We start from the raw sequence: 24,160 nt of genomic DNA, 5'->3' as shown, positions 1-24,160 counted from the left end.
GTGTGCATGGTAAAAACATAGACCTGGCTCTGTCTGTTTCGGAGCCACTGGCACGAGTCTGCTGGAGGCTCTGCTGCCAGGGACTATTGAGACAGGGAAAGGAGGAGGGATGATTCATCTCTGCCTAGCTGACTGTAGACTGTCAGTCATTTTAGCAAGCTCCCTATAGTCCTTCACGGGTTATTAGCGAGGGCTATGCAAATATGATCAGGCATTTGTTGCATAGAGTTCTTTAAAAATAAAACAAGGATGATGATTGCCCAGAAAAGATAGCATGTGGTCAATAGTACTGAAGGCCTAGTGTCACCCGGGCTGGGCAAAGAGGGCAACTGTTTGGCACATACAGACTTAAACAGTCCAAAAGTCCGCAACAGGTGAGTTTTCAGGGTGATATATCTATCGCGTGCAGGCAGGCTTTCTAGTAGACTCACCACTCTGGCTGCAGTGGAACTATTCAGCGATGCTACGACGTAGTAAAATTTGGCCTTGTCCGTGTTAATTTCTCTCAGCGCAGACAGGGCTTCCGCTTGTGCAAACCATGCAGTAACATGCTGCCCCCAAAATTCCGACATCCTCAAAGAGACTGCCCTGGTTGATGTGACGTTGCGAACCTCTGGAATCGTCTGACAGCGTCAGGGTCACCAGTGTAGGATTTTATGAATAAAACATGCGAGTCATTTTTTTGCGTGTAACAAAAGCCCTTTACTTCCATTACGAACAAACCAAAACCAGCCACCTTACACTGACGTCATTACGTCAGACATTGTCTCTCACAGAGTGAACACAACAACTGTCACAAAAACTGTGGGTCAACTGTCTAAGAACAATAACAGATGGCTTGAGTTGCAAAAATAGATTGAGGTGCTTTTATTTACAAAAATAGTGGAAAAACAAAAACTTGGACGTCCACATCAAAACAAGAAAAAAAAGAAAAAAAACAATATGTATACAGCTTGCAATTGTCACCTGTCTGGTTAACAGCCACCCTCAGACTAAACGCAAAAAAAAAACCCAAAGCCTTGGTAACCCCAGGTTTATAACTGTTAAACCCCTCCCCCTAGACCAACCAAAAGCTAATTAACTCAATTATCTTCCTTTTCACACAACCTGAAACTCTACTGCCAGTTCTCACAATAAACACATATACCTCATTATAGGATTCACCATTTCCCAATTAAATAACTTAAACAAACCCCAAAACTTTACCAGAAGATGAGTAATTAGGTAACATCACCCTTGACCCAGTTAAAGACAGTATCCACCATCAGCACACCTGTGCAGGTTGCTGCTGCCTCGATATGAGACAGCTCCATGCAGCAGCTCGGGATCAGACCCAGTCACTGTGGAGGAGAGAAACGTCAGGTTATCACGACACTTTGGCAAAACACTTATTGGAAAGATGAATATGAATAAATTGACCTGAGATAATTAAACTGTGTATTTCTTTTTTTCATAGCTATTACTGCTGGGGATGAGTGTAAAATTGTGACTGTTGATTTATTGTGATGCGTGCACTCTCCACAATAACAGAGGGGAATAATGTGTGTGGATGGCTCTTTGAGTGTCTTACTGAGTGTGCCATGTGCAGTCCATAATCAGTGACGGGCCTTAATCACAACAGTTCAATGGTGGTGTTTGTGAATTATGTAGAGCAGTTTCTATTCTGAACAATATGTGTCATCTGTCACCCAATACCCTACAGAATCACAGGGTTGTTGGGGCCTTGGGAATTCGTGAAGGTGCCTCCATGTTTTATCGGTCAAAGCGAGCATTGAGCTGATCTGGGAGAGAAACCTTGTAGTCACATAGAGAGTATCACTTGGTTTCACTTTGTAGGAGGTGATGCCATTCACACCCTGCCACAGCTGTCGAGCATCCTTCGTGATTACAGTTTGGTCCAGAATTACCACCTCACAAGTGAGATGGCTTTCCGAAGCTGGTACCTGGACCACTTGTATTTTAGTTGGTCACTGGACATGAATGCCAGTGACCTAGCCCCCAGCATATTGCGGATCTCTTGGTTCGTCCAGGGGTTTTGGTTGGGGAAAGACTCAAAATGACTTTGTTGGGGCACACTTGTCTACGACTGACTTTATAAAGTCTGTGACAACTGTGATGTATTCAGGTCCTCTGATGAGCCCTTGAACGTGGACCAATGCACCGGATCGAAGCAATCTGTAGCTGCTCCTCTCCCTCCTGCAATCCTTTCCTCAACGCTCCTTCTGATCAGCTGCCAAATGTTTCAACCCGTTGAGTATAGTTCTGGATCAGCAGGTATTGTGGACTGTTAGTTGTTATACACTAACGCTAACCAAAACATACTTTTATTTCATTTACGGTACATTACATGACAGTATAATAAATTCTCCAGAACATAGAAGAGTGCAGAGTGGGAAGAGACCGTGCAGTCTACAATGCCTGTGTGGAGTATGATGGCAAATAACATCCATATCCCTCCATTCTCTGTCTATCCAAAAACCTCCTGAAGACCACTATCATATCTGCCGCCACCACAACTCATCCCAGGCACCTGACACTCTCTGTGTTCAAATAAATTTCCCCTAAACATCCTCTTTAAACTTCATCTCTCTCACCCTAAAGCAGGGGTTCCCAAAACCATTAAGAAAGGGGTCTGCGGAAAGCCCTGCATTTAAAGTTCTGCTCGCTGGTATTTGACATTTCTTCTCCGGGGGGAAAAAGACTCTTTCCACCCTGTCTCCGCCTCTCATTAATTTAATAAACTTCTATCAGTTCTCCTGATGCTCCAGAGAAAATAATCCAAGCAAGTCTGCCCGACCTCTTTGGTATAGCTCATACCTTTTAATCCATGCAACATCCAAGTGAACCTGTTCTGTAGCCTCTCCGAAGCCTCCACATCCTTCCTGTAACAGGGTGACCAGAACTGCAAGTGCGGTCGAGCCCAAGCTTTATCCAACTAAAACATGACTCTGGCCACACACCTAGCTCACCGTTTGGTCCCCCACTCTGGATCCCTTGGCTGACATACTGGTGTAATGAGTGAGCCAGATACAAAGCCCCTCCAAGAGGACCACAACCTTGTCATAGGGTTTGGCGACTTGCCTGCCTCAACGTTGGCTGGAGTCAGGGCTTTATGCTTTGGCTCCTGGTAGAGTCACCCATGCCAAACAGGTCAAAGGGTAGAGACCATCATTCCTCCAGGTTTTGAGGGGTTCAACTCAGGGCCAACAACCCTGATTGGCCAAACAGAACTATTACAGGAACAGCAATGAAGAATCCTTCTACATCTGAGAGTGAGGATATTCCAGAGTCTCCACCTGGGGCTTGCATGACTGACAGTAGTGGAAACTGAGCCAGTGACATGATGAAAGAAGCCCTGAACACCACCAAAGATGGAAGACATTCATTGCTGCCCTAAACGCTAGCAGCGTGGCAGGCAGCAGAGTGAGAGAGCGACAGAGAGAGAATAGATACGAGGTCATTACTTAATATGAGGGATTAACTCAACAGCTAAAATCATTACAGCTTCAATCAACCACCCAAAGAGAACAGACATTAAAAAAAACACTTTTAATTCAAATTAAAAAAAATTTTGCAATGAAAACTATGCAGTAAGCAATATTCCATGTTCAATAAACTGATCATTTCAATTGACAACGGAATCATGAGAGTCATTTTGGATTTGAATCATTGCTCCAGGAGTTCAGTCCATGTGTCGTATCAAGGCACAGCTGATGGGTTTGATCTCAGTTTATTTATTATTCCACTGCCCAGATTTCCAGCTGTCAAAGACAGATAATGACTTCCCCTTCCACTTGTCCATCCTGTAAATAGTCCTCTGCCTCACTTGCTGTATTGTCCTCTGTGTCTTCCACCAAACTCATTGGAGCTGTGACGTAACGGTAGTCGGCAGTGTCTGAAACAGCTGGGGCTTCCATATTGTCCGAACTTGGTTGGTCCACTTGCCAGCAGGCGATACTGCAATCAGGATTGCACTCGGAAGCGCCTGCCCCATTCGGTAGGTTCATGTAGAAATGCTGGTGCTGCTCTACGACTGGGGAAAGGCCCTGGAAGATGCTTTCCAGTGACTCTTTCAAAGACTCAAAAGTAGGCCTGTGCTTGGGTTCAACATGCCAGCAGCTGCACATCAGGTGGTACCTGTCTCAACAGAAAGGTAAAAGGTCCTCATTAATCAGAGATGCCTCCTTTCACAACCCCATGAAGTATCTCCACGGTTGCATGAGAATACCCTTTCAGAATGGAAACCCATTCATCCACGGTGCCCTCCAAAGGAGTCCCATTTCCCTCTTAATCCCTCCCCCCTATTTACTTACCTGTTGTTATGGTACCAGCCTCAACCACTTTCTCTGCCAGTTCATTCCTTGTACCCTCCACTCTCTGAATGAAGTTGCCCCTCAGGCCCCTTTCAATTCCTTCCCCTCTCACCTTAAACCGAAGCCCTTGAGATTTTAGTCCCATTCCCTGTGCTTTCCTGCCGTGTCCAGCCTGTCCAATCACTCCTTGTAACTCTGGCCTTTGAGTCCGAGCAGGATCCTTGTAAATCTTCTCTGCACTCTCTCCAGTCTAATGACGTCTTTCCTATAACAGTGCGACTAAAACTATTAACTATACACGGTGTGTTCTCACAAATGCTTTGTACAACTGCGTCTTATGTTCCAGTTCCTATAGTTGGTGCCTTGACTGTTGAAGACCAGTGCGCCAGACGCTTCCTTCACCACCTAGTCTACCTGTTTTTCAGCAAACTATGTACCAGTCAGTGTCTTTCCGCACTCCGTCATTCCATCAGATCAAGTCGAACCTGCACCTCCTTTAACGGTTCAATATTCTTTAGCCAATAAAAAAGGAGCTTAATTTTGAAAGTTTCTGTAGGATCCCAACCTTAAACATTGAGCAGAGTATTCTGGATTTTTGCAACCTTTTCTATGAGCAATCACTCCAAAGATCATCTTTGAAATATTTGGCATTAATTTTAAGTTTCACTTGCTCTGTGCTCTCACCAGAGGAAACAACTGCCCTGTGCCTTTCTATCCCTTTAGGTCCTGTAATCATATCAAGCTCTGCCGATGAGTCACCTGCTAATCTTCACCCAGGTTGCCACTGTGCAATCAGTTTCAAGTATTAAACCAAGCAATGGTACTTTATAACGGTTTAATACTTGCTTTTTGATCCATGGCATTCTGACGAAAGATGGCTTCTTCTCCCCATTACAGTTCCACTTCAATGTGACTACCCCAGTGTACTCCTGACCAGGGTTTCTCATTGCCCTCTCCATAGACTGCTAGAAATCTACAGCACTGTTGCCTCCACCCTAACTCCAATTGTCTGGTTCACCCATCAACCTTGTCTCCTAGTTGTACCTCAGTTTTAAAATGATCCTCCTTTTGTGAACAATCCATGGTCTACCCTTACCCTTACGTATTTCTACAAACTCCTCCGGAGCTGACTATCTGTGTCTTTTTGTATGGTCTGTTCTGCAGGGCATGTCCCACAGACACTCCGTTTAACAACACTACACAGACAGAAAAAGTACTATGTGGCACCGTTAAACCATTTGGTCTCACTCTGTCCAAGGTACTCCCTTTGTTCTGTTCATTTCGAAAACAGCTTCTATCCATCTAAGACTTTTGAACGGACCTGTTCAATCTACCTCCACAAGGTCCTTGTGCTTTTTCTGTCTACGTGTATCAGGTTGGCATGAATCAAAAAGCAAGTCACGCATATAAACCTGTATGAAGTACCATTGCTCTGAAACATTAATACTGTGTTCTGCATTCTTTATTTTTCCTTTTGTACAATGTGAGGGTGGCGAGACGGAGATACATCCCTACCAAAGGAGGTGTAAGACACTCCTTCCCTCCACTAACTTGCAGGTCACCTTTGGGCAAGGTGTAGCACCTACTTAGCCACATCCCCCCCACTCCCCCACCCCGATCAGGGTCGAGTGAAGCTGTGGGAGCAGGTGATGGATGGTCTTTTGAGCAGCTGGTGCATATCACAAGTCCTGGTTATGTGACCACTGATGCCAGGCAGACAATCTCTGAAGAGTATCAATAATGGTTGGGGTTACCTATCTTGTAAAGGCACTGCCCAGAAGAAGTCAATGGCAAACCACTTCTGAAGAAAAATTTGCCAAGAACAATCATGGTCATGGAAAGACCCTGGCCATCCATATCGTACAGTAAGGCAGTTAACGAACAAACACACTAGCTTGATGTACTCGTGTTGGGAATGATCTGTCTGAACAGTTTTTACACAAAAACTTTCTACTGTACATTGCTGTATGTGACAACGTTAAATCAATTAACTATCACCATCCCTCCCCATCTTCTCCGCAATTGAAAGCAAGCTTGTTTTCCTCTTTCCCATTTCCCCAAATGTTGCAGACCCAAAACATTAACTATTTCTCTTTCCACAGATGCTGCCTGGCCCACTGAAATTCCTGTCTTTATTTAAAATCACTACATAATGGGAAGCCATTTGATTATAGTCATGGAATGATACAACAAAGAAATCAATCCTCCATGTCCTTATTTTTTCTCCTTTTAGAAGCTATTGTCATCGTTTCCTATTTTTAATGCACCAGGGTTGACTTCACAATATTAATTGGTTTCCTGCAAAAATGACCCATTCTAACACTTTATCATAGTTTGGCATCACACGGAAAGATTTGGCCCTTTTATGGGAGGTCCATCAATTATACTGCCCCACTTTACAAAATAAATTCTTGTTGATCCTATTATTGGCTAATAGTAGTAGTAATAATAATAATAATAATAATAATCATAATAATAAGTAAACCCAACCCCAAACTTTGTTCATAGCACTGCTAACCTCTCTAACCCAACAACTGCTTACATCTCAACAAAGCTTTGAAAAGAGTGAAATATCCCAAGGGGCTTCTCAGTACAATTACATTACACCATGTTATGCCGTGTGACAAAGTAGGTGAGATCTAAGAAGATAAGGTTAAAGGAGCATCTCAAAAGAAAATGAGGCCAAGAGGTTTAGAGGAAGATTTGAAGCTTAGGGTCCTGGTCGTCAATGGAAGTGTAATTAAATCAAAGGGAGAATAGTGAGACCTACCAAAAACTGAAAGACTTGGATAGAGTGATCATGGAGAGAATGAGGATCTGAGGGCACAGCCTCAGAATAAAGGGAAGTCCCTTTAAAGCTGAAATGAGGAGGGATTTCTCCAGCCAGGGAGAGGTGAATCTGTGGAATTTATTACAGGGGCTGAGGAGGCCAAGCTATTTGAGGCAGATATTGATAGTTCTTGATATCGAAGGAAGCTAAAGGTAGGAGAATGGGGTTGAGGATAAAATGATGTTTCAGCAAAACAAAGTTGATTGGTGAAGCAGATTTGATGGGCCAAATGGCCTAATTCAGCTACTGTATTTTATGTTTCTCAGGGGGAGCTCCAGGAGGTTACAAGGTTGGGGAAGGAGCAAGCCACCATCACCATATTGTTTGATCAGGAGCTCGTGTAGGTCGGCAAATACAGGACGATGTGAGCTGGCAGTGCGTATAGGTTTCTGCCAAGAAATGTACTTACAACTTATCGCTGCAGTTTGGGGGTTGCTTCAATCTCTGCCCAGATATGAGGTAGTCATAGAGCTCAGCATTCTCAACCCCTGGGTACGGAGTCTGACCTCTTGATGCTATTTCCCACATGGTCACCCCGAATGACCACTGCAATAAAAATAAAGAACGGACAGTTAACTGCAGAGGGTGCATGCTCAGACCACACCAGCTTCATCAAACATTCCCCTGAGAAGGCTCAAGAGAGACTGCAGATGCTGGAAGCTGGAGCAACACACGAAATGCTGGAGGAACTCAGCAGGTCAGGCAACCTGTATAGAGGGAAGTGGACAGCCGATATTTCAGGTCGAGACCCTTCATCTGCACTAAGGAAGGTTCTCAACCTGAAATGTTGACTGGTTTATTTTACCAATGAGAAGGCAGAGAGGGCAGGCCCGTGATGTGTCAGAGAAGGGGCGGTCCCACAGATCATCTGAATAAATAATCACCCAGGCCCGTCCAGCCATCCAGGGAGATTGGCAGCCCGGAGGCTCAGGTGAATGTAGTGGCACGAGGGGATGAGATGGGATGGGATGCAGGGCCAGTGCGAGTGAACAGGACTGAGAGCCAGAGGAGGCTCAACAGCAGGAAGGGCATTCGTAGCAGTTTAAAGTCAGGACCTGAAATTAAAACATAGCTGCAAATCTTTCATCTGTTCTAACAAGTGTTTCCAGACCTGAATTGTTAACTGCTTTTCTCTCTACAGATCTCACCTTACCTCCCAGGTTTTTCCAACACTTTCTATTTTTGTTTTAAATCGTGATGCAGTGAGAAGGGTGTATATGTTCTGGTTTTAACTGTCTCCAAATGCACCACTCTAAGGCATTTAAAACAGGGAGCTTGGTGACTGACACCCTTGTCAGGTTACACCACCTGGGATGGTCTTTGGAGCTGACAAGCCCACTTCCTTAGCACTTCTTCTCACTTATCCAGTGAATAGTTAACACTATTACAAGGTTGCGAAGACAGGAGTGTTTCTTAACCACAAGATCATTGACAGCAAGATAAACAAATCCCGGCATGAGGACTTCACTAATCAGACCACTCATAGTCCATACTTGATTGCTGAATATGGTGGTGAGGTTCTTCCCCATCTCAACATGTTCAGAGATTTGGTGGAAGTTAGCTGGCTCAGCAGGGAATCGGTACCAGAGTGAGCATGGACACTTGAATGAGTGTTGCCACAACAACAACCTCCCGTAAATTCGGCGCTAAGAACTGTTTGTCGATTTCTAGAAAGGGAAGGAGGCCAAGCATATGCCAGTCAACATGGGTGGACCGATGCTGGAGAGGGTCAGCAGCTTTAAATTCCCGGTTATTAGCATAGTCATAGAATTAGAGAGCACTACAGCCCAGAAACAGGCCCTTCTGCCCATCTCGTCCATGCTGAACCGTCATTCTGCTTAGTCCTATCGACCTACAGCTGTACCTGGAGCACAGCCCCCCGATACCCCTCCAATCCATGTACTTACCCAAACTTCATTTAAATGCTGCAATCAACCCCACACCCAACACTTCACAGCTCATTCCACACTCTCACCACCACCTCCTTACTAAAGAGCTTCCCCCTCAGGTTCCCCTTAAACATTTCAACTCTCACCCTTAACCTGTAACCTCTAGTTCTAGTCTCATCCAAACTCGGTGGGAAAAGCTTGCTTGCATTTACCCCTCATAATTTTTTATACCTCAGATGCAGGGGCTGTCCTGTGCCAAGCACCTTAGATGCAATCCCAAGGAAGGCACGCCAGTGTCCTGACTTGCTTAGAGGGTTAAAGAGGTTCAGTATGTCACCGAACACGCCAACCGACTTCTACAGGTGTCCTGCTGAAAGCATCCTGACTGGTTGTGTCATGGTCTGATACGGCAATTGAAATTCGCAGGAACGCAGGAGGCTGCAGAGAGTAATGGAGTCAGTGCAATACACCGGGGCACCCCCTCCTCACCACGTGTACTATCTACATGAGACGTCCTTTCAGGAAGGCAACATCCATCATCAAGGATCCCCACCTGCCGTGCCATGACACTTTCTCACAGCTTCCACTGGACAGGACGTCCAGTTGTCTGAAGTCCCACACTACCAAGTTCAGGAAAAGCTACTTCTCTTTAACCTCTCTATTCTTCAATCAACCCTAACCATTCCCTCAGTATAGGACACTTTGACCACTCATCACCGTGTACTACAATGGACTTCCTCTTTTTTGTTCTAAATGTGCTCTTTCCTGCATACCTCGGGTTTATTTTGTTTCTTGTGAACGCTGCTTATCTGACGCTCTGCGCCTGTGACACACACAAAATGCTGGCAGAACTCGGCAGGCCAGGCACCATCTCGGAAAAGAGTACAGTCAACATTTTGGGCTGAGACCCTTCGGCAGGACTTCGGCCTGAAACGTCGACTGTATTCTTTTCCTAGATGCTGCCTGGCCTGCTGAGTTCCTCCAGCATTTTGTGTGTGTTGCTCAGAATACCAGTATCTGCAGATTTTCTCTTCTCTGTGCCTGTGACACTGCTGCAAATAAGTTTTTCATTGCACTAGTGTAGAAAATTACTTGTGCAGATGACAATGAACTCAATTTTGAATTAGTCTAAAAGGCCTTGAGAACTAACTGCAGTTTTCAGCCATTTTCTCTTCATTTTTACTGAGAGTAGTTTATTTCTGGGTATCTGATTTTTTTAAAGGCCAGCTTGTTAGATGAGATACTTAGCTAGTCATTGTAACCATTGGAGGAGGATTACAATGCGCCCACCTCTGCATTGCACTTATAGCATAAGAAGAGGATAAATTTCTACACTGTAATCTGTTTGTGTCACGCTACTGTTTGTGGGATGTTGGCTGCTAACTGCATCTCACAGGCTGGCAGTTCCTTTGGGGCATGAGTAAGAGGCACAAATGCAAGTTTTCTCTGCCCATTTGACTCAGCAGCTTAACCTTGCCTATTCCCTCGCCCTACTGCAAGAGGGACGAGAGTGGCCTTACAGATCCCCTCTTCTTACTTTGTTTCACAATTTGAGAAAATCCCTTGAAACATTTCAAAATCAGGGAACAGGTCACAAAGTGTTCACAGGCAAAAACAGATTTTTTGATCCAGAAGGAGAGCTGAAGATCAGAGGAAGTAAGCAGAAAAGTGAAGCTGAGGCTGAGGTCAGATCAGCCACAATCATGTAGGCCTGCAGAGGAGGGCATATGGTCAAAGCCTCCTCCTGTTTATGACCTTAGAGGACACAGCCAAGGATTAGGTGTCAGACTGTACTTGAGCAATGTGACAGGTGTGGTCAATACATATACACACAGACTTTGTACATTACCACGTCACTGTAAACTGTGTAAACATTATCTGCCAAACTCTCCAGTGCAATCCATTTGACGGGCAGCTTGCTCATGCTCCCTTGTCTATAGTAATCTCCACTGTACAGCTTCCGAGATAAGCCAAAGTCGGCCACACACACACGCATGTCTTCGTCCAACCTAAAGAAAACATTAATAAGTACTCAGTAACTACCTGGCTGACTTTATTATGCTCTAGTTTCACAACGCACATAGACAGAGTTACCACTTAGTCATCAGATATAATTCAGTCCTACTTACAGAGCAGTAACTTCAGGCATTAAGTCCCAGTCTGAAGGCACGAAAAACAAATGCTTAAGCTGACACTTTGGAACACTATCAAGAAGGGGCTGACTTCTGGAGAAGATACTGTAAATCATTTAACGTGTCTGCTATTTCCTATGTTTTATTTTCAAGGATTCCTTTTTTTGTGATGAGAATAGATTATAAAATCAAGGACGTCCTGCTGACTACTAATCGGGCATTGGTCAGACCCTATTTGCAACATTGTAAGCAACTTTGGTCCCATCTCTAAGGATAATTGTGCTAGCCATGGACCAGTTCCAGACGAGGTTCACAAGAATGACCACAGCTCAACAAAGGCTTAATGTTTGATGGCACAGGGCCTGCACTCAATGGAGTTCAGAAGGATGAAGGGGGAATCTCTCTGCACCCTACCGGATGCTGACTGGTCTGGTTAGAGTGAACATAGAGAAGGATACTGCCATCAGTAGGAAAGTCTAGGGTCAGGGGGCACAGCCTCAGAATAAAGGGACATCCCTACAGAACTGAGGATGAGGAGGGATTTCTTCAGCCAAGGGAGATGAATCTGTGAAATTCAAAGGGAGTAGAAGCCAAATCAACGAGTGTATTTAGGGCAGATAAGTTCTTGACTGGTAAAGGGTATAAGGCGAAGGCAGGAGAATAGGATTCTAATGGCCTAAATTTGCCCCTACATCTTTTGATCTGATCACTCTCTTTCTCTGACTATGAGACTTAGTATTTTGTGTTGATTTTGATAACTTGCAAACTTCTTTTCTCTTTTAGTTGCTCTTAGTACATGTTCTGGCATCCGCTGTCAGCAGTTCTATTTATCTCACCCTGTTCTGCAGGACCTCTGCTAAGTAAGCACATCATTTACTCTCCCTTTTAACCTGAGAGTGTGTGGCACGTGGCCGAGTGGTTAGGGCATTGGACTAGCGATCTGAAGGTCTTGGGTTCGAGCCTTGGCCGGGGCAGTGTATGTGTCCTCGAGCAAGGGACTTAACCACACAATGCTCCAGTCTACACAGCTGAAAATGGGTACCAGCAAAATGCTAGGGGTTAACCTCGCGATAGACTGGCGTCCTATCCGGGGGGGGGGGGGGGGGGAAGTCTTGTACTCTCAGTCGCTTCACGCCATGGAAACCGGCATAAAACCAGCCTGATGGGCCACAAGGCTCGTGACAGTCTTTAATCTTAACCTGAGAGTACCTGTGGCCCTACTGGGGCAGAGAGCTCTTTAGAGAAATAACTGGATTCTGCATTGTATTGAGTTACTTTCTAAACCTGTGGCTTTATCGGCATCTGTGGTCAATTTTCGCCGCATCCTGTTGGGATGAGCATTACCTTAAACACTGTTCTGAGGCTCTCCCTTTAACACACAACGGTGAACCCAAATCCTATTTTGACTTATGTTACATAGATATTCAAATATCGTCAGGCTGTTAACTAAATTAGGTTCACTCATAATTAGTAATTCTATTATGATTTACCTCTTATTCATTCCAGGATACCTAGTTCATATTAATAACAACATTCTAAACTTAACTCTGTTTTGCATTCAACACACACAAGATGCTGGAGGAACTCAGCAGGCCAGGCAGCATCTATGGAACAGAGTAAACAGTTGATGTTTTGGGCTGAGACCCTTCATCAGGACTGGGAAAAAATGCATTCACGATTTTTCATTCAGTCATGCTGCAGTTACCAGTTTATCCTTGTCACTAGGACACTATTACCAGTCTGGTTCAGAAGGAAAACATCACAATTACCTGCTTGGCCCTGGTCTCAACACCGTATCACTAACCTCATCTCATCCCCATCTCAATATACAAAACCTTGTTCTCTCACTTACCCCCTTTCTCATGGCATTTCCCTTTCCTACTCCTCCAAAATTCTTTCAAGTTGAGATAACGAACCTCTCACTGTGGCAGCGGGTGAGAAATACACCACAGAGGCTCTCTTCTTACTTACTTACTGCCCATTTCGCCACTGGCATTTCTCACTTACTGCCCATTTCGCCACTGGCATTTCTCACTCACTGCCCATTTCGCCACTGGCATTTCTTACTTATGCCCCTTTCGCCACTGGCATTTCTCACTTACTGCCCATTTCGCCACTGGCATTTCTTACTTATGCCCATTTCGCCACTGGCATTTCTCACTTACTGCCCATTTCGCCACTGGCATTTCTTACTTATGCCCATTTCGCCACTGGCATTTAGTGCAGCAATGTAGATCCTCCATCTCTAATCTCAGTAGCTTCATCTCGGTTTTCACTACTGTCAGTCACGCGAGTCCCGGGTGGAGACTCAGGAATACCATCACACCGAGATGTAGAAGGATTCTTCATTGCTGTTTCCATAACAGTTTTGTTTTACCGGTCAGGGTTGTTAGCCCTGGACTGAACCCCTCAACCTGGAGATCTGGTAACCACTCTTAGTCTGGCCTCTACCCTTTGACCTGTTTGGCATGGATGACCCTACCAAGAGTCAAAGCATAAAGCCCTGACTCCAGCCAACATCGCTCTCTGGGTCACTGAGGCACGCAAACCTCCAAACCCTAGGACAAGGTTGTGATCCTCTTGGTTTCCAAAGGACACTGTCTGTCTCCGTGAACACTTGAAGGTGCTATTCTGACACCTTACCAAGAGGCTTTAATACTATCCCCAGAGACAGTAAAGACATCGTAGTCCCAGAACACAAACGCTCTGTGAAGCGTGTGGCAAAGGTCTGAAACAACTGGTTATCCCTCTCGTTCATGATTGGTGTCTGCCGTTTCCGCTGCAGCTGAGGCTCCACACAGGAGAATCTCATGAGAAGGGTCGTCGTGGAGCAGTGTACAGGACACACCTGAAGCTGCACTCCGAGGATGACGTTCAGCTTTGGCCTTTTTTTTGTGGGAAAGATGTTATTAAACCAGAAAGGGTGCAGGGAAGATTTATAAGCATGTTGCCAGGATTTGAGGGACTGAGTTCTAGGTGGAGGTTGGACAGGCTGGGACTGTATTCCTTCGAGTGTAGGAGACCGAGAGGCAATCTTATCCTGTATAAAATCATGAGGGCAACTTCTTCACACAGAGGAACGAGGAATGAGTTGCCAGCGGAAGTGGCTGAAGCAGGTACAATAACAAATTTTAAGAGTCAGTGGGGCAGGTACGGGCAAATAGGACTAGCTTAGATTGGATATCTTGATCAGAATGAGGTGGTTGGGCCAAAAGTCTGTTTTGTGTTGTATGACACTATGAAGTTGAGCCAAACTCCCACAAAGTACACTTCAGATATTGCATGTGGTTTGGCAAGATGTCCTATTGTTTGCGGAAAATTCCTACAGTGTACCAATATATGAAAGAAGGATTGCATTCCTAGAAAGCATGACTTTCGGTAATGTGAACTGTTTTTCTCCCATTCAATCTATGTTATATATGGGGATGCATTCCTACAGCAAAGTTTTCTCCAATTGGTCTTGTCCTCACAGGTGCCTGATCAATAGGTGAGGGAACTCTGAATGTTGTACAGGGAGAAGGGAAAAGACTTTTGTTTCAATTGTTACATAGTGTGATGAAGCATTACTGAATAAGTTTCAATAGAAGTGATTGCCTTGTCAGTTTCCAAAGCAAATGTTGAAAGTGGCCTCCCGTGGTGAATGGCAACCAGCATTTGCTGTTGTTGGTCAATTAGTTCAACTCGTTGCATACATTTTGTGCTTATTCTTTCACATAAATCCCACAAGAGCAATTTTTTATTCCATATCTCAGTTTTTTTTAGTAGTGATATGTGAATTCTGGAGACTGAATTTCTGCTCCCTGAACTGCCATAATGTGGGAAAGTGCTGTTGCAGGAAAGCAGCATCCATCACCAGGGACCTCCACCACCCAGGACATGCTCTCTTCTCTCTGCTGTCAGGAAGGAGGTACAGGAGCCTCAGGACTCACACCACCAGGTTCAGGAACAGTTACTACCCCTCAGCCATCAGATTCCTGAACCAGGGGGGCTAACTTCACTGAAATGTTCCCACAACTTATGGATTCACTTTCAAGGACTCTTCATCTCATGTTCTCAATATTTATTTCTTATTTATCTATTATTATTTTTCCCTTTTGTATTTGCATTTTGTTGTATTTTGCACACTTCTCGTTTCTCCACCCTGTCGCTGCCGTCTTGCATTGATTCTGTTATGTACTGCATATGCCCACAAGAAAATGAGTCTCAAGGTTATATGTGACGACATATATATACTTCGATAATAAATTTACCCTGAACTTTAATACATTGTATAAGTTTATTTTGACTTTGGAGATTGTAACTATTAAGCTAATATGTAAATAAAATCACTAGCCACCAAAACCACAGTGCTAATCAAATAATTTCCACCAACTAGTAAATTACTGAGCAGTAATATACAATAAGCAGTTAAACACTTACCTGTACCTCACCTCTGCACACTATGAATGCATCAGTGAGCTTCCCCGCTCCCCGCACTTCCACCTATAGGCGCTTCACTGCTGTGTCACCTGCATACCCCACCACCCAGGCACATTATTTCTGTTAACTCCTCTTCTCCCACAAGGCACACCTCAGCCTACTTCTCTCAGTAGCAGCCAAATAGAAATCATTGCAGTGAATTGGGAAGCTAGTGTCTCAGTACTCAACCTTAGCCTCAAGACCATCATCCCAGCAATCAGCGAGTTCGGTTTTGGTTAGTCTACCCCATCCCACTCACATGCAGTTGCGAGCAGCCAAATCCCTGTGGATGAAATTCTTGCTGCTCAGGTACTCCATTCCCTTGGCAATGTCAATCATAAAATTCAACAGTTTTTGAAAAGGAATCTCCTGGAAGAGGACAAAGGAGACATGGTCAACTGGCAAATAGAGACACTGACCCTACCTCGTGAATATGAGACAAGAGGGAGGTAGGGTGAGGATGATGACATGCTTTGGGGTAAGAGATGATAGGATGGGCCTCCAAGTTCAAACTCATTGTCCTAGACATGCATAAACAGGGTCATGAACATTAACTTTTTTACAGCAGAAGGGCAGTACAGGACGAGGACATACTTAAATTACCAGATTTTATATATTGCCTATAAGTGTGCAAAATAAACAACAGAATATATAAAACCTGCACAAGACTGAGAGGGAGAGGACAAAGTTATGTTGTCCAACATGGGCATGACACAGAAGAAAGAGTGCCGAACTTCCAGTAGATGTAATTGGAGAAAAAGAGGTCTGAACGCCTCACTGGGCAACAAGGGTAAGCAAAGACAAAACGTTTTAATTCCAGCATCTGCAGTTTTGTTGGTCCATTTGGTGTTTTGTTTTAATTGGAGGGCTAATGGAAAAAAGGAGACATGTGAGACTGCAGATGCCAGAAGCTGGAGCAAAAAACAATCTGCTGGAAGAACTCAGCGGGTGGACAGCATCTGTGGAAGGAAAGGAATTGTTGACACGTCAGACTGTAACCCTGTCTCAGACTGTAACATTGCACTCAAACTGCAACCTTGTACTCACACTATAAGCATATACTCAGACTGTAACCCTGTCTCAGACTGTAACCCTCTACTCAGACTGCAACCCTGTCTCAGACTGTGATCCTGTACTCACTCTGTAACCCTATACTCAAGACTGTAACCCTGTCCTCACACTGCAACCCTGTAGTCAGACTGTAACCCTGTCCTCACACTGCAACCCTGTAGTCAGACTGTAACCCTGTCCTCACACTGCAACCCTGTAGTCAGACTGTAACTGTCTCAGACTGTAACCCTGTAGTCAGACTGTAACCCTGTAGTCAGACTGTAACCCTGTCTCAGACTGTAACCCTGTCTCAGACTGTAAGTCTGAAATGGAAACGAGTCAGTTGCGGAGAATGGAACCTGCCAGTCTGTTGGTGAAGGTGGTTCAATGTGTCCAGGAGCTTGGGGCGGGGGGGTTGTTGAAAGATGGCTAGAAATGGTACTGTTAAAGGAAGAGGACTGTAAGTTAAACACCAGGAAAAGAACTTTGAATTTGTGCTGGTTAGTTGCCTACAATTGGGGAATGGTTGAAAGAGAAGGAGGAATGGTTGAGCATGTGGACAGCTGCAGGGGGACTGTGCTGAACAGAGGTCCAACGCCTAGGATACAAGAGCCAGCACACCAGGGCACAGGAAGGAGAAGGAACAAATGAAGCACACTCCAGTCGGGAATGGCAGAGGATCGGGACGCAAAGGGAAAGGTAGAGAAATTGCCTAATGGAGAGAGGAGGGAAAAATGTTCCAAAGAGAGAAGAAGGGGAGAGAGTGGGGGAGAGAGGAGGGGGACAGAGGGGAGATGGGGAGAGAGAAGCATGGGGAAGAGAGAGGGTGAGAGAGGGGGTTGAGAGAGAAGGGGTGGGGAGGGGGAGGGGGAAGGGGGAAGAGAAGAGGGGGAGAGGAGGAATGGGGGAGAGAGGGGGATGGGGAATAGAGAGGGGGAGAGAAAGAGGGGGAGAAAGAGGGGGGAGAAAGAGGGGGAGAAAGAGGGGGAGAAAGGGGGAGAGAGGGGGGAGAAAGGGGGAGAGAGGGGGGAGAAAGGGGGAGAGAGGGGGGAGAAAGGGGGAGAGAGGGGGGAGAAAGGGGGAGAGAGGGATGGGGAAGAGAGGGGTTGAGAGAGAAGGGTGTGGGGAGGGGAGGGTGAAAGGGGAGGGGAAGGTGGAGAGTGATGGGGCAAGGGGGAGGGGGAAGGGAAGAGGGGAGGGGGAGGGGGAAGAGGGGAGGGGAAGTGGGGAGGGAGAGGGAGGAGAGAGAGGGAGAACTTATTAGGATGTTCCTGAGTAATGGGATGGTCAGAATATCAGGAATCAAAGTTTCATTTAATCTGGATTTATTGATTGCGGCTGGATTGTAACAGCACTCTGTGCCACATAGTGACTTCCGTATGTTACTCAGTCTAATCATGTAGTTGGAGAGAGAAGTAATCTTTGAAAGCAACAGAATCAGGCATCCAACCATCTGTTTCACCCAGCTCTCTCTTCTGTAGACTGCTAGTTTCAATATGAGCCCATTTAACATTTCAACCAATATTGCCCACACAAATTTCATAAGAACAATGTTCAGCAGGTTTGTTTTATGAGTGAGAGGTGGGTGACATCATATGCAGCATGGTCATGCCAGGATGAACTCAGTCTATAGAAAGGACTCACCCACAGAATGTGGGTTACAACATCAAGTGAGCAGATTGTTTGTGTAGAATGTAATCAAACAGGGAAAACAACTACAACTCCTCAGCTCATTTTCTTTTCTCAACTAGAGTATTGATTCCTGGTTTTGTAGACACAGATTGTCATCCAGTGTGACAGACCAGACCACTGGCATTCAGCTCCATTTCCGGGCAGGACAAATACTTCAGCCTGCATCTGTTCTGGCCATGTTTTTTCACTGGGGAGGGAAGCACTCTGCAATTGCCAGCTGAGACTCCCCAACAGGTCACTGGGCCAGAACCTCTTCCTGAAGTGTGCAGTACCACAACATACAGTACACAGGGCTACTTAACAAGCAGGTCAAATCACAATTAACACTAAGCTACACCCCAGGCCAAGAGACAAGAGTGCCGGCCTTCAAATGAGCAAAGCTGACTTACAACGGGTTGGTCTCCCAGCCTGGACAGGACAAGGTAGGTGTGAAGGTCTCCATGCTTCATGAATGGCAGCAGGACCATGGGAACAGGAAGTCGCCGGTGAGGTCGACTCTGGAGACTCACTCCTAGAACATGAGAACATCAGAACATAAGCACATCAGAACATAAGAAATAGGAGCAGGAGTAGGCCACCCGGCCCATCAAACCAGCCCCGCCATTCAGTAAGATCATGGCTGATCTGTCCGTAAACTCAGCTCCATCTACCTGCCTTTTCCCCATAACCCTTAATTCCCCTACTATGGAAAAATCTATCCAACTGTATCTTAAATATATTTAGTGAAGAAGCATCATCTGCTTCCCTGGGCAGAGAATTCCACAGATTCACCACTCTCTGGGAAAAACAGCTTCTCCTCATCTCCATCCTAAATCTTCTCCCCTGAGTCTTGAGGCAATGTCCCCTAGTTCTAGTCTCACCTACCAATGGAAACAACTTTCCTACTTCTATCTTATCCATCCCTTTCAAAATTTTGAATGTTTCTGTAAGATCCCCTCTCATTCTTCTGAACTCCAGAGAGTATAGTCCCAGGTGACTCAATCTCTCCTCACAGATTAACCCCTTCATCCCTGGAATCAACCAGGTGAACCTCCCCTGCACTGCCTCCAAAGCCAGTATGTCCTTCCTCAAGTATGGAGAGCAGAACTGCACACAGTACTCCAGGTGCGGCCTCACCAGTACCCTGTATAGTTGCAGCATGACCTCCCTGCTCTTGAATTCAATCCCTCTAGCAATGAAGGCTATTCCGTTTGCCTTCTTAATAACCTATTGTATCTGCAAGCCAACCTTTTACGATTCATGAACAAGCACTCCCAAGTCCCTCTGCACAACAGCATGCTGCAATCTTTCACCATTTAAATAATAATCTGCTCTTCTATTATTCCTTCCAAAGTGGATGATCTTGCATTTACCAATGTAGTATTCCATCTGCCAGACCTTGGCCCACTCACTTAACCTATCCATATCCCTCTGCAGACTCTTCACATCCTCTGTACAATTTGCTTTTCCACTCAGATTAGTGTCATCAGCAAATTTTGCTACGATGCACTCAGTCCCCTCTTCCAAATCATCAATGTAAATGGTAAACAGCTGCGGGCCCAGCACTGACCCCTGCAGCACCCAATTCACCACTGACTGCCAACCAGAGAAACACCCATTTATACCAACTCTCTGCCTTCTATTGGTTAACCAATCCACTAACCATGCCAATACACTTCCTCCAACTCCATACATCCGTATCTTATTTATGTCTCTTGTGCGGCACCTTATCAAATGCCTTCTGGAAATCCAAGTATATGACATTCACCTGTTCCCCTCTATCCACTGCACTCATTATGTCCTCAAAGAACTCCAGTAGGTTTGTCAAACAGGACCTGCCCTTTCTGAATCCATGCTGCGTCTGTCTAATGGAACCACTCCTTTCTAAATGTTTCGCTATTTCTATCTTAATGACAGCTTCAAACATTTTCCCAACTACAGATGTTAAGCTAACTGGCCTATCGTTGCCTGTCTTCTGCCTACATCCTTTTTTAAAAAATGGCGTGACACTTGCTGTCTTCCAATCTGCCGGGACCTGCCCAGAGTCTAGAGAGTTTTGATAAATGATTACCAATGCGTCCACTATAACCTCCGCCAATTCCTTCAGCACCCTGGGATGCATCCCATCAGGGCCAGGGGACTTATCTACCTTCAGGCCCTCTAGTTTGCACATCACTATCTCTTTAGTGACAGTGATTTTATCGAGGTCCTCACCTCCCATTTCGTCCATAACCGTGAAGACCAACACAAAATAGTCGTTCAATGCCTCAGTCATTTCCTTATCACCCAATATCAATTTCCCCTTCTCATCTTCCAAGGGACCTACGTTGACTTTAGCCACCCTCTTCCGCTTTAAATATTTATAAAAACTTTTGCTATCTGTTTTTATATTTTGTGCTAATTTACTTTCACTCTATCTTCCCTTTCCTTATTTCTTGTTTAGTTGTTCTTTGTTGCTTTTTCAAGTTTTCCCAATCCTCCAGTCTCACTACTCTTTGTGACTTTGTACACATGAGCTTTTAATTTGGTACTATCTTTTATTTCCTTAGTTATCCAAGGCTGGCTCTCCTCACACTTACTGTCCTTACTTTTGACTGGAATATACTTTTGTTGAGCACTGTGAAAAATCTCTTTGAAAGTCTTCCACTGTTCCTCAACTGTCCTACCAAATAGCCTGTGCTCCCAATCCACATTAGCCAACTCCTCCCTCATCCTGTTGTAGTCTCCCTTGTTCAAGCATAATACACTAGTTTTAGATCTAACCATTTCATCCTCCATCTGAATGCGAAATTCAATCATACTATAATCACTCTTACCAAGAGGATCCCTGACTACAAGATCGTTAATCTTACCTGTCTCATTGCACAGGACTAGATCTAAGATAGTATTTTCCCTTGTAGGTTCACTAACACGCTACTCAAGAAAGCCATCACGGATGCATTCTATGAAGTCCTCCTCAAAACTTCCCTGACCAACCTGATCCACCCAAACTATGTGGAAGTTAAAATCCCCCATGACAACTGCCGTTCCGTTCTTACAAGCCTCAGTTATTTCTTGGTTAGTCGTCTCTGCCACTGCAATATTTTTATTAGGTGGCCTATAGACAACTCCCACCAGCGATTTTTTTTCCCTTTACTATTCTTCATCTCTACCCATATGGACTCAACATTCTGCTCCGTAGATCTTATATCGTCTCTCATAATCGCCCTGATCTCATCCTTAATCAAGAGCGCCACCATTAGGAAGCACAGAGGTGCAGAAGGTGGGAAAAAAGGAATGATAACTTGACTTCAGGCCACAGAGGTGTTGACTGCTCACCTCCCACTGTGTCTGGATTGAGTAGGGCAGTAACAACGTTAGGCCCTTGGTTTTACAGACACCCAGATGGAACCATATGAAAGAGTGACCTTGCTTTTTCCTGAGAAATGCTTACCTCAGGAGAATCAGGACTTCTGCACAAGCACAGCGCCTGCCGACAATTCCCCAGTGGCTCCCATGTGGAGAAGTGCTGGGGTGAACGCGCGCAGGGAGAGCAACATAGGGCAAGAGCAGGGCCTCACAGATAGCTGAGACGTTTGATTTATCCTCTTTGTTCTAATTTTTCTTTTTTTTGTGTTAAAATCACAGTCACAAGGTGATAGAGACATTCCACATGGGAACTGACCCTGTAGCACACTGACTCCACATTTCCCCTCAACCACCCACTCGCATCAAATGTACTTTACTCTCTGCACACTCCCATCAACTCCTCCCCAGCTTCTACCACTCCACCTGCCCACTGGAAACCACGGACAGTGGCCGGCCAGCCTATCAACACTTTTGGAACGTGAGAGGAAACAGGGGCATCTGGGGATTCACAGGAAGAACGTGCAACCTCCACACAGAGGTCAGGATTGAACCCAGGCCTCTACAGCTGTGAGGCAGGTTCTCTACTAAATGCACCACTGTGCCACACTTAAGCACTTTTATTTTCATTTTTTTAAATTTTATTTTTATTTGGATAAGGAATTCACATGTACTTTTTTCACATGTATAACCTTTTCCATTTTTTATATGTATAAAACTATAATTATTTATACCTTCTTAAGTACACATTGAGATGATATAATAGGAAATTAGACACTTAAATAGATAATTATGTACAGTAGAAATTCTAATCTATTAGGCTAAGTAATGGTGTTAATTGTTAAGGAAAGTAGTGATAATAGTGGATTAGTAATAGTTTCCATACATCTCTCCTGGATCACTTCTTCTGGTCCAAAATGTTGTGTGTAAGCCTATGTAACAACCATTATAGGTGTTTATATCCTAACTTGTTCATGCTTGCTCCTGCCCCCAAACATAATTATCTGATCCCTATATACTTATTTACTTAATTTTATCATTTTTTATCCCTTTCCCAAATCTTTTCCTTTACTTGTGTTAATTCTCTATTTTCCAAAAGAAAACAAAAACAGTAAACTTTTAGACTAGGGGTGCTTACGTTAGCAATATTACTGTGTTGATGAGAAGATCAGTATAAATCATTAGGAGAGTCATCTAAAGTCTGCTCGCATTGGGGTTATATATTCAATCCATTTATTCCAGATTTGATAAAATTTTTCTTTTTGAATTCTCAGGGAGTAAGTCAACTTTTCCATTTTAAATATTTCCAAGATAATTTCGTGCCAATCTTCTAATGTAGGTGGTATTGGATTTAGTCACTTTCTAGTGATTGATTTCTTACTTGCCGCTAAAAGGGCCTACAGCAACTTTATATCTTTCTTCTGTTCAAGAAACAATACATGCCCCAAATAGAGCGTCTCAAAGTTTAGAGGTATCTGGGTCCTAAGTACCTTAACTAATGTTCTATGAATACCTTCCCAATATAGACTTAATTTAGGGCAATCCCAGAAAATATGGAAATGATTTGCCTCCTTGGAGCCGCACTTTCTCCAACACGTCACGTTTGTATCTTTATATTTTTCCTGATATGGGGTCTTGAAGTATCTTATAATGTTTTTCCAACAATGTTCTCTCCAAGTCAAAGAATTAGTCCAGGACCATTGAAAGCTGCAGATTTTCCCCCAAGCCTCCTCTGAAAGTACCAACCCTGCTTCTTTCTCCCACTTCTCTTTAATATACAATGTGTTTACAATTTTAGCATGGGAGAGTGCATTATATAATCGACAAAACTGATTTACTAGGTATTGAACTGCAAGCCGAATTCAGAATCTTGAAAAATTCTAATTCTACTGTTGATAAGTCTGTATATCTACAACTCTGGTTAACATAATTTCGTACTTGAAGGTACCTAAAAATGTCATTGTGTTCTAGGCCATGTTTGTCCTGCAGGATTTGGAAACCTTGTAATACTCTTTTAGGTATAAATGAGAGGTAGGTTGTAAGACCTTTCTTTATCCATAATTCAAATCTTTTATCTCCTCTGTTGGGAAGGAATTCGGTATCATATGCACACCATCTGAAGAGTTTTAGCATGTTATTAATTCCACATGGATTAACCACCTTCTGCCATATTTTTAATGTAAGATTTATCCAACTGTTTTTAAATTTTTCCAACTGGGCCATCAATCCTTTGTCAGCTATTGAGGCCTGCAGAGGAAAACTGTCAACTAATCCAAATTCTATTTCCTTCCATCTAGCCTTATATTCCCTATTACACCAATCTAACAGAGGGGTTATCTGTGAGGCATAAAAATAATTTCTCAGGCAAGGAAGAACCATACCTCCTCCTTCCTTCCCTAACTGTAAAGTGTTATATCGAATTCTAGGTTTCTTTCCTTGCCAAATGAAGCAAGAAATCCATTTGTCCCATTC

General features: G+C 44.3%; 1 protein-coding gene across 1 annotated transcript in view; it reads right to left on the bottom strand.

Moving 5' to 3' along the window:
• Positions 1–2,343: 2,343 nt before the first annotated feature.
• Positions 2,344–24,160, bottom strand: part of tyro3 (TYRO3 protein tyrosine kinase) — a 110,311-nt gene continuing 88,494 nt past the window's right edge. The window contains exons 15-19 of the mRNA XM_063052919.1: positions 18,754–18,875; positions 15,882–15,991; positions 10,882–11,041; positions 7,553–7,689; positions 2,344–4,137 (exon numbers count right to left, since the gene is read on the bottom strand). Of these exons, the coding sequence (XP_062908989.1) occupies positions 3,765–4,137; positions 7,553–7,689; positions 10,882–11,041; positions 15,882–15,991; positions 18,754–18,875 (902 nt within the window). The 3' untranslated portion in view covers positions 2,344–3,764. The remainder of the gene's footprint in view (positions 4,138–7,552; positions 7,690–10,881; positions 11,042–15,881; positions 15,992–18,753; positions 18,876–24,160) is intronic.

The sequence above is a fragment of the Mobula hypostoma genome, chromosome 1 (assembly GCF_963921235.1).
Source record: "Mobula hypostoma chromosome 1, sMobHyp1.1, whole genome shotgun sequence".
Lineage (NCBI taxonomy): Eukaryota > Metazoa > Chordata > Chondrichthyes > Myliobatiformes > Myliobatidae > Mobula > Mobula hypostoma.
Note: the sequence above shows the minus strand (reverse complement) of the source record. Positions and strands in the feature narration are given on the sequence as shown.